Source organism: Emys orbicularis, chromosome 12 (assembly GCF_028017835.1).
Source record: "Emys orbicularis isolate rEmyOrb1 chromosome 12, rEmyOrb1.hap1, whole genome shotgun sequence".
Lineage (NCBI taxonomy): Eukaryota > Metazoa > Chordata > Testudines > Emydidae > Emys > Emys orbicularis.
This window is the reverse complement of record NC_088694.1, coordinates 149,255-159,937: the sequence shown is the minus strand read 5'-3', so window position 1 is coordinate 159,937 and position 10,683 is coordinate 149,255. Positions and strand designations below refer to the sequence as shown.

Here is a 10,683-nt window from a genome sequence, read left to right as displayed (position 1 = left end):
AACAGATGTATTGGAGCATAAGCTTTCATGGGCATGTGTCTGACGAAGTGGGTATTCACCCACGAAAGCTTATGCTCCAATACATCTGTTAGTCTTAAAGGTGCCACCGGACTCCCTGTTGCTTTTCACTGTAAGGTGTCCGCTCCCCCTGGGCTCACACTTGACCCAGCGCACCACCCTGGAAGGGAGACCCCCGTGACCTCACACTTCACTATGGGTTGTTTGGAAATGGAGTAGAGTCGGTACTCCCACTTCCCTCATTGGCCTGTAGGGCCCTGTCAATGGGGCTGACCTGGAGCGTTGGCCTCTTCCCATTGGCCCTAGGGCCTGTTAGTCTCCCAGATCCTTTCTTTAGGCAGAGGGATTGTGCAATCGGGAGCCAATCATGCTCTCGGGTGGGAAATTATTTAAAACAAAAAAAGCAGCCCCTCCTTTGGAAGCCCAAAACAAGCCCCACTCAATAACCCCCTTAAAGCACGAAGCCCAAAACCAGAAGCAACAAGCAACTCGAAGAAATTACACGCCAAGGTGGCTTCTTTTAAGCTGCTTGGCAAGCGTGGAACCGGTCTCGGCACTTCTCGTATGGGTTCCGGGTGAGAGCGGAAGTCGCTCTGGTGCCACACTGAGGGGGGTCCGTGCGAGGCCGGAAGTAACTGGAGAGTCACTGAATGGGGTCCGGGCTCGGGCGCCTTTAGCCACCGCCCATTTCAGTTCTCGGCCGATTTTTGCCAACTTTTGCGCCCTCGGGTTCCGTCCCCCTGCCGCCCTTTTAACGCGTTGCTGTCACACTGCGCCGCGCGCCTCTTAGAGCAGCCGGCGAGCGACGGCGGTGTCTTCCTGCGCGGCTCGGGAGCATGCGCAGATCGCTCGAGCGAACGCAGCCGCAGCAGGGACTGTGTAGCAGAGCGGATGGAGCGGGAGCCGGGGGCTGCGGGGCCGGCGCGGGCGTTGGAGCCGCTGCGGCACCTCCGCGAAGTGCTGCGGCCGGCGCTGTCCCGGATCCGAGGTGCGGCGGCGCGGCGGTGTTCAGGGGTCGCGGGAGGGGAGCCTCTGGGCCGGGCTTGGGAGCTCCGGGGAACGCGGGGCGGGAGGCGCGGGCCCCGGCCCCTTTCTGAGATGCTGCGCTGGTGTCTTTGCAGAAGGGGAGTCGCGGGAGAGCAGCGAGACCTTCGAGCAGCAGCGCTTCTGGGACACACTAGGTAAATGTTCATTACGTCAGTAATGGATAAAAGAACCAGTAGACAAGTTATAGCTTTGAAAATCTTTTGCCAAAATGTCTCATGAAGCTTTTAAATGAACAACATAATCAAGGGGTGAGAGGAAAAGTACTGTCATGGATTGAACAATGGCTAAGAGACCGAGAAGAGTAGCAAAGGGTGCCCCAAGGTTCTATACTAGGAATGGTAGTTGAGATAGATATTATGATCTGAAAAAGGGAATGAGCAGTGTGGTGGCAAATTTTGTAGATTAGGCAAGATCAGAGAAGACTCTGAGGGACTTCAGTGGGATCTAACCAAGCTAAATGAATGGGTAACACTGGGTGATTGGTAGTACGATAACAAGAAAAAGTCAGTGTTGACAAGGACAATGTTATGCATGTTGTAAGGAATAATAAATCAGGTTTCAAGTGAACTGTGGTTAGGAAAAAGATGTAGGCCTTGTTTTGGACAGCTCAGTAAAAAGCTCTGTACCGTCTGTATCAGTGGTCAAAAAAGATAAACAAAAAGTTAGGATCCACACAGGATGACATAGAAAATGAGACTGAACATATTATAAATTAGTGGTGCACCCTGAGCAGTACTGTGTCAGTGCTAGTCACCCCATCTCTAAAGAGGTATAGCAGCAAAGCAATAGTGGGGATTCAAAGATAGGTGGCAAGAATGGCCTGGAGAGATTGCTATATGAAATTAATTAAAGTAATAGGACTGTTTAGTTTTGGAGATAAATAAGAGGGGACGTGATAAACGTATTCCAAACAACGAATGGGTGAATTAGGGTGCTCCTACTCACACTTTCTGAATAAGGGATGCTCAGTAATGAAAGGCAATACATTTAAAACTGAAGAGAGAGACTTTTTTGTACAGTGCATAACTCTGCCTGTGGAATTCACTCAGGAAAAGCACCTAGTAGGATTTAAAAGAAAATTCAACATTGTTTGAACTATGATTTATGAACATTGATAATACAGGGCACCACCAGACATTAACTAACCATCAATTATTTTATTAAGTCCAAAGGCCAAATGGTATATACACAATTGCTTTAAATATACTTAAAAAGCCTAAATAATAAGTAGTTTGTGACATCCAATACAGCAACACACATCCATAATCTTAGGATCAATTATACTCAGAGATGGATCAGATCAGAGAATATTCCTCTCATCCTAGTTTTCCTCAGCATGATTGGATCAGATCTGATAAAGAGCCTTCAGATTCATGGCTTTCCTTATACCCTTCAGCTAACTTGCTAGTTTTAGCAAACACCCAGGCTGAAGCAGTTTATCACTGCTGCATTCCTTCCTTGTTTACTTCCCCTCCTTGCTTACCAACAGAACAGTGGGAAGGTTCGCTATTGTTTCTTTTAAGACATTTTTTTCTTTGTCACATTACTGTAGTTTTTTATTGTTTTAGTTACTTTTTGAACAATATATTTTTCCCATTCTACATTCTGGTCTCATAACTTATTATTTTCAGTCTTCATTTATTTGCTGAGTAAGTCATTTTCTTACTTACTAGCAAATATATTATTTTCTTAACCAAAGTTAAGCTAACTTTAATTCTTTAATTTCGTAAGTATCCTTACAAACATTATAGAGTTTCTTACCCCTTCCTATCAAGCAGCTGGTCCCACTGGAGACAGGAGTCTGGGCTAGATGGACCTTCGTCTGATCAGTTCAACAGTTTGTGTTCCTCTGAATTGCCGCCATCTCTCCTTAAGCTGAGTTTCCTAACTGGGAACTGATGTAGGCTTTATCTAACAGATGGGCAGATGGAGGAAAAGGGGCTGTATGACTGACTGATGCCTGGTATCTCCCCCTTTGCCACAGTCAGTGTCTAATGTCCTGACTCCATTGAATTGTTCCTTAGGTCAGACGTTCAAAGCGACATCCCAGGAAGCTACGAAGTTGAGTCTGGCATTCTCAAGGCCTCCGCTGCCTTCTGCAGAGGTGGGTGCATGCCCCACGTCAAGGAAAATCTCGAGGTTTCTCCCACATCGCAGTCCCTTCTTGTGTCTTGCTCCCTTGAACTAGGACAAAGTTAGTTTGGGTTAAAAAATAAAACAAATGGTTCTTCTCATTGACGTTTGTGGGATGTAATTGCACCCTTTCACTCTTCTTTAGAATGGCACAACTTCCCAGTCTTGTTGCATAGAGAATTGTCAGAGCTGAGGGAGCAGCTCATTGGCTGTGGAAGGTTTCAACCCAGGTGTTTATGGGAAAAGAGCCACATAGTTCAAGACAATAGTACGAACTTTCCTCCTCCCACACCCAACTTGACCGTAGCAATTTACCAATATGTGAATGCCTTGGGGTGGGGAGAAGGCTATCTGATGCCTAGAGTATGATGTGGCATTAGACAGCTGAGCACCAGACTGGGCCTTACTCTGTTGTTATGTTTCAAAATAATTTTAAGTGTATTGGACTCTGGTCCTTCACCTTCTTCCCCCATTACTCCCAGCTGGCTTTTTGCCTCTCCTCCAATTGGCAGAGTCTCCAGCTGAGAACAACAGTGTGTAAGAAAGTGATCTGCCTTCAGATGGAGCTGGTGGATTTTAATGGGATTGCACTGTCACCCCTTTCATTCCTGATCCTTTTTGTCCACTGTTTTCAGGACTGTCAGAAACTGAGCGAAGGCGTCCAGAATGCCGTCCTGGCAGCTGCCACAGTATATTACTGGCTTCCCAAGGGCCAAGGTGAGGCAGTGAGACCAGGTTTGTGCCACTTCTTCCCCTCAGAAAGGAAAGTTGACATTCACAAGGGATCAAGTTGTGGCAGGCAAAGGGACTCCCATCCTCAGCTCTGTTACAGACGTGCAGTATGGCCTTGAGTAAATCAATCCCCTTTCGCTGTGCCTCAGTTTCTCTATCTGTAAATGGGGCTGATGTAGGGAGCAGTGAATCTTAATTCATGTTTAAGTGTGTTGAGATCCTTGTCCAAAAGTGCTATAGGAAAGTGAGGATGGGAGCAGAAGACTCATTCAGGAGGCACAGGTGCTTGTCCTGAGGGGGCTTTATACAGAAGGCACATCTGTGTGTGTGTGTGTGTGTGTGTGTGAGAGAGAGTAGGAGCAGCTGCCTGTTTGACCTTGTCTGTGTTTGGAGGGGGGGAGGGGCTGGCTTTCACTTTGATAGTGTCAGGCTGCATCATTCCTTGCTCAATCTCATCTAGGTACCACTCTGCGGAAGATGGTGCGAGATGCCACTGCCGAGGTAGTGGAAGGAATGATCCAGCTCACAGACGTGATTCTCCGTACTCCACTGCAGAGGTAATACTGATCCAGCAGTGCCCCCATTAAATACTGCTAGGTTAAGTAGATGGAGAAAGAAAATGAAAGCCCCATGCATACCCTCTCAATCCAAAACAGTAACCAACTGTGAGCGTGCCCCCCTGCACAGAGGGTTGAATGTAGCTCTGTATGTGACAGGGAGGGGGGGCCTGGGAGAGGTAGGACTCTTGTGAAGGAGGTGGGGGGAATATTTGTGTTGCTGGGCAACTCATGCAATTTGGAGTAGGTTGTCCTCAGCACAGATTCTTGGCCTGATTCTTGGAGCGCCATATTTCCTGTCTCTCGCTAAGTACAGGGTATCCCCTTGTCAATGTTTATAGGTCCCAGCACCCTGAGGGACTCTCTTCTTTTTCAGTTTGTCTCAGGAGCAGCTTATATCAACTGGTAGTGTATGGGAGGCATGTGAACAGATTTCCCATCTGCCACAAGGTGAGTGACATGGATCCAAGGAGTGGGCTTCAGAAATCGACAGTCCCTGAACCTACTAAAGGGGAACACTGCAGCTGTTATCTTGGAGCCTAGATCCTGCAGCAGAAATGATGCCATTCCTAGAGCCCCTTACATGCTCAGGAGCCAGGTGGGGTCACCTGCATGGTGACCCTGCAGTTCTGTGGAGGTGACTGATCCAGTGACCCAGAGGAGTGTGGTGGATGCTGGGGAGCTGGTAAGATCCGTACAGTCCTCTTTCATCCTTCTCTCTTTGACTTTTGTGTGCAGATAACCAGGCAGCAGTCCTGTCAGCCATGTCCGCCTATCTGGGTGTGGTCAGGGATGCGGTGGAGGAAATGGAGCAGGTGAGGAAATCCCTTTATTTTTGCTGGGGACAGAGCCCACTGTTGGGGGGGTTTCCTGCAGTGATGCTGTAGTGAAACCGAGACGTGGTTTTCTATTGTGATGAACTGGGAATTCTGAAATATTTTTTATGACTGATATGCATGGCAATGACTGACTTGATTATTGATTTGTTACCCAGTGTGACAAAGGGTTAAAATGCTCCTGAAGCAAAGCAGATGTGTGTATCACCTAACTGTCTGGGGTGGTATGATTGGGTCTAAAGACTGGCTGAAACAGACCCATATCAATGGAGGGTCTGGAAGGACAATGGGAATCCCCAGGGCTGAACAATTGACACCTATCCATTGGAAACTCCACCAGGGGAACATATAAACTCAGCATGGTTTGCAGGAGGAAGACAAGTGACAGGAGACTAGGATAAGAGCTGGCTTGAGAGGGACACAAAGAGAGAGAAAAAGGAAACCAAGATGGTTCCTAGAGAGGGCTTTGTCCAGTGTGGACTGTCTCTTCACTTTTGCTTCTCTATGTAACCTAAGGACTTCCTGATGCTGTGTTTCAATTGACTAAAAGCTGTACTCTGTTTTGAAAAGGCTGCCTGGTGTCACTGCAAATACTTGCGTAGTGCATGGATCTCTGAAGACGGTAAAAAGTCTTTGGACGGGAGCCTGTTGCAGTAAACTTCCTGGGCAGAGCTCACGTTGTGAAACTGGAATGTTGGAGCCCAGAGGCTCAGTCTCAGGAGTGTTGAGGCTGTGTGGCCTATCCCTGTGGACAGGAAGGACCCCCTGAGGGTCTGGCATGCTGAAGGGATACCTTCAAGGGACTGTTTAAAAGCTGGGGTGTAGCACATATCCTGTAAATCCATGACATTTATCCAGGTTGTCATGGCTCCTATATCTTGATTTTGACACAAACCAGAGTCATGCAAACCAGTGTTCACACCTCAGCCTAATTCCACTACTTAATATGTGGCTTTTGTGAAGCCAGTGCCTTGTTTTGTCTTTGCATGGCTTAGTTTGCTGGTGTAGGGTTGGAGCAGGGACTACCTGCTAGGCTGTTGCTGATCAGTGGCCAGGTGTGTCTGAGGAGTTGATTTTTTTTTTTAAGCCAATTCCCGAAGGAGAAAAGGTCTCAGGTGTCTGACTTCAGTCCTGAAAACATTGCAGGGAAACCCTGCAAACTACTTAAGCAGACTCTATGTAGTACTCACCCCTTCCCTCAGGGGCACTATGGGGACAGATGGTGGGCTCTTGCTTTCCAATATATGTGTCCTCAGGCTCAGGGGGAAGATCGGGACCCCTACAGTGACATCATGGAGGATGAGGAGTTGGGCTCTCGGGGCAATAGGGACACCTACTGGTCTGAGGCTGACCGGAAGCTACTTGGTCCCTGCATGGGGCTGATGAAGGCCTCCAAAGCCTGCCTGAAGAAGCTCTTGGGTGCAGTGAAGGTTCACGGCAAAGCAGACACCCCAGAACAGGTGGCTCAGCTAGATGATCTTGCAGACATCACCAATGAGATCAGCCCGAGGTGAGTCAGTCTCTTTCCCCTCTCAGTGCTATCTGTGCTAGGGGAGTCCTTGTTGGCCGGCTAGGTCAGGGAACTGCATTATGCAAGGGTTTCCTTCTGCACTCATGAGGGCAGTGGGGCCCTGGAATAGTCTGTAGGAGAGTTGTTCTGACTGGGCCAGGGATAGTTGTGATGGGGGATGGGTGGTCACTGAGGATTGGGACAGAAATGAGACCGTATTTGCTAGATACAGCTGATGTTGGTTTCCTGCTGAGCTGTGCAGAGCCTGACTCACTCCCACAGTTAATGTGTTTGGTGGCAGGGATAGCCTTTGCCCATCCACTGGCTGGGCTGACTGCTAGGCCCCCTTTCTCATACTGAAACTTCTGTCTTCTGCCCTAGTGTTGATGAGCTGGCACTGAGTATGTATCCACCCATGAACCAGCTGGCTGTGCGACTCAATGTAAGTACCTACCGCTCCCCAGCTCACGAGCAAAGGGCATCAGCCTGGCTCCTGCAGGGAACAGAGGAAATAAAAGTGGGAGCTAGTGTCTCTGAGGGCAGTTGGTAATCGTCCCCTGGCCCAGTGGCAAGTTGTTGGGTATGAAGACTGCCTGTTTTCTGTTGGGTCACACCCACTTGGCTTCCTGAGTAAGCTTGTCCGTGCTGTTCTCTTCCTTCTTTCACAGAGTCTTGAGCCCACCAGGAAGGAGAGAGTAAATGGAGAGGGTACATAGTCTGTGCTGACACTGCCATCCTGTCATAGCTGTGTGACCCATAGAGGTGTCTGGATGCCACTGCTCAAGGGAGCAGAGACTCAAAGCTGCCTCTGTTGTGGGGAGTAGCTCCTCCTCCATGGCAGCACTAGGCCGGGGGTAGTTCCCCACAACAGCTTTAGGTCACCTCCCATGCTGAGTATAGAGGTGTCTCTTCCTACTCCCCGGCTATGCTAGGATGCCTCCTATGATAGAGGATTCCTGCATGTGTCCTCGACTCCCCACAGCAGTGCTGGGACCGTGCTTGCCACATTGGCTCAATTGTTTTCCCTTTTGCTTCCTTTTAGGCTGCCAAACTGGCCTCTGTATTAAAGAAAGTCCTAGAAATTACAAAGTGAGTATGGCATGTGGCCCTTCCTGAGCTCAGTGTGTTTCTGGAGGGGGAGGGGGCGAGAGGGAGTTCTAGTTGCCCTCTTTCTGCATGTTGTTAGAGAAGCTGTGCCAGAGGTGACTCAGCCTGGGCTCCTCAGAAGGCTTGTGGAGAGCAAATGTGTACCTTTGGGAATTACCCTGATTGCACCAAAGGGAGCGATGGCTGTGGGGAGAGATGATATGGGGGTTTCTTAGAGTCGAAGACCAGAAGGGGCCATTGTGATAATCTAGTCTGACGTCCTGTGTAACACTGGCCAGAGATCTGCCCCACAATAATTCCTTTTGAACTAGACCACATCCTTAAAACAAAAATCGACAGCGATGGAAAATCCATCACAACCCTGGATAAATTGTTCCAATGGTTAATTATCCCCACAGTTAACAATTTACACCATATTTCCACTCTGAATTTGTCTAGCTTCAACATCCAACCATTGGTTCATGTTATACCTTTACTAGACTGAAGAGCCCATTATTAAATATTTGCTCCTCATGTAGGTACTGATCAAGTCACCCTTTTACCTTCTTTTCGGTAAGCTAAACAGACCCAAGGAGCTCAGTCAGTACGAGGCATGTTTTCTAATCCTTTAATCATTTTCTTGGCTTTTCTCTGAACCTTGTCCAATTTATCAACATCCTTCTTGAATTGTGGATACAAAGTGTGGCAGAGACCCCTCCCTGTAGGGGGTGGGGATGCAGGGCACTGGATGGGCAGGCGGGTACAGAGATTGCTGGAAATTAGTGAGGAGTGGACACGGTGAGGGTAGAGATTACAGATTGTCTCCCCCTACTCTCTCCCGCCGCCACACACACAGAGACCAGCATGCAGCAAAGAATCATAGAACTGGAAGGGACCTCGAGAGGTCATCTAGTCCAGTCCCTGCACTCTCATGGCAGGACTAAGTATTGTCTAGACCATCCCTGGTGGTGTTTGTCTAACCTGCTCTTAAAAATCTCCAATGATGGAGATTCCACAACCTCCCTAGTCAATTTATTCTAGTGCTTAACCACCCTGATAGTTAGGAAGTTTTTCCTAATGTCCAACCTAAACCTGCCAGAATGGTGAGGCAAAGGGTGGGTGTGTATGTAGGGTGTTGTCGAGAGACCACTCCCTGCTGGGCGTAGGCAGAAGGTACAGATAACTCCCTCCCTGACAAGGGCACTCTGAGGCTGCAGAGACTTTTCCTTTATAACCCTGTGGTAGTCTAGCTCTTCGTGACATGGTCCTGTGGTACCTGGCACTCTGTAGTCTGGAGGTGCCTAGATATACAGTACCTCAAAGTCATTCTAATGCCTCTCCCTTTTCTGCAGGTCAAGCCATGTGTGTCCCCCATCAGAGGAAGGCTGGGTTCAGTTTCTCACTGGTGCAGTAGATCACAACATGGACAAAATTAAGGACTTCACACGGAGTGAACTTTAGTGCTTCTGCGGCCGGGGTCTTTAACAGCTGCCTTTCTGGTGCGTCTGGTCGTTCCCTGAACACAGGGAGAGCAATGGGGTTGGCATTTGAAGGAAGAGCTTTTCCAACCTGGAAGAACTTTGCAAATGCAAAGTGTGACTTGCTGGTCTTCTCTGGCAATTGCCAACACTGCCACCCTTGATTTGTTTCCTGGGACAATGAGAAGCTGCATCTTGATGTTGTGAATGTGTCTTGCCCCCTTGGACTTGGCTCTAGGGCTGCCCTACAGGGCAGAAAGGGCAATAAAATGTCACTAGGTTCACATGGTGGCTTTGTTCTAAGGGTTTTTCTGCCTTCATGAGGCTGGACTGGACCTGTGAAGGGTACATTTTCTCCTGCCAGCCTGAGAATGTATGGAGTGATGCCCTCACTTCCCTCTGAATCATGGGAAAGGAATAGAGGAATTTGCTCCCTTCCAGTGAGGATACAGTGGGAACTGTTATCTGCTAGTTCAACAACTCCCTGGCCCTGTGGGCACTAGAGTGCAGTTCTAGGGAGATGCAGCATCTTCCCCTTAAAATCCCAGGCTGATGCTCTTTTTTTCTCCTTGATTCTCCTTGATAGCTGAGGCACCCTGATGCCATGGGGATGGGCATAGTATAAAGGTACAGTGAGAAATCAGTGCCTAGCTGGGATGGTTTTGCCTGGACTCGGGATGTTGGGCTAGATGGGCATTAGGCTGAGAACGTAATAAGACAACATTTAACATGACTTAAATGTGCCTTGAATTAGAGTGAATGTTGCTGACTCCTGTGTAGCTCCACCATCCAGCATAAACTCCCCTCCCTGGAGAGAACCCACGTTGGGGCTGGGGCTCAGGATAGTAGCACCTGCTATACGCTGGGATCTAGCAGCCACAGTGTTGATGCTTCTGTAGCCCTCCATATTCTGGCTACAGTCAAGATGCACGGTGAGTCTTCTGGGCCCTGTCTGGGTGGGGTGAAAGGGGATGGGTAAACGCAGCATGCTGCCAGGCTGTACAGAGCCCAATCTGCTATGCAGGAGGAGACAGTCTAGGCAGTGCAGTTATTTGCTTTGTTCATAGTTCTCGGGGGCTGGAGATGCATTTGACAGGCACCAATATGGAGTAAGAAGAAAGGGCCAGAGTTCTGATACCAGAGCATTGGGGAAGGACTGGGGGCTGTAAGGGAGGGGAAGCTAAGGCAAAGGGAGTGAAAACTCTCAAAGGATGTACCTGTCCCCCACTCCTTGCGATCCCCCATTCATGTTTGGGGATTATCTGCAAAGCCAGCGATAGACATTT

General features: G+C 48.7%; 1 protein-coding gene across 1 annotated transcript; it reads left to right on the top strand.

Moving 5' to 3' along the window:
* The first annotated feature begins 909 nt into the window (after nt 1-909).
* On the top strand, nt 910-9,677 carry CCNDBP1 (cyclin D1 binding protein 1). The gene is made up of 11 exons (XM_065414299.1): nt 910-1,006; nt 1,140-1,199; nt 3,090-3,169; nt 3,834-3,915; nt 4,391-4,487; nt 4,864-4,937; nt 5,226-5,302; nt 6,580-6,833; nt 7,215-7,275; nt 7,876-7,922; nt 9,272-9,677. Exons 1-11 carry the CDS (start codon nt 910-912, stop codon nt 9,378-9,380), a joined length of 1,038 nt encoding a protein of 345 aa, XP_065270371.1. The 3' UTR covers nt 9,381-9,677.
* The last annotated feature ends 1,006 nt before the right edge of the window (nt 9,678-10,683 follow it).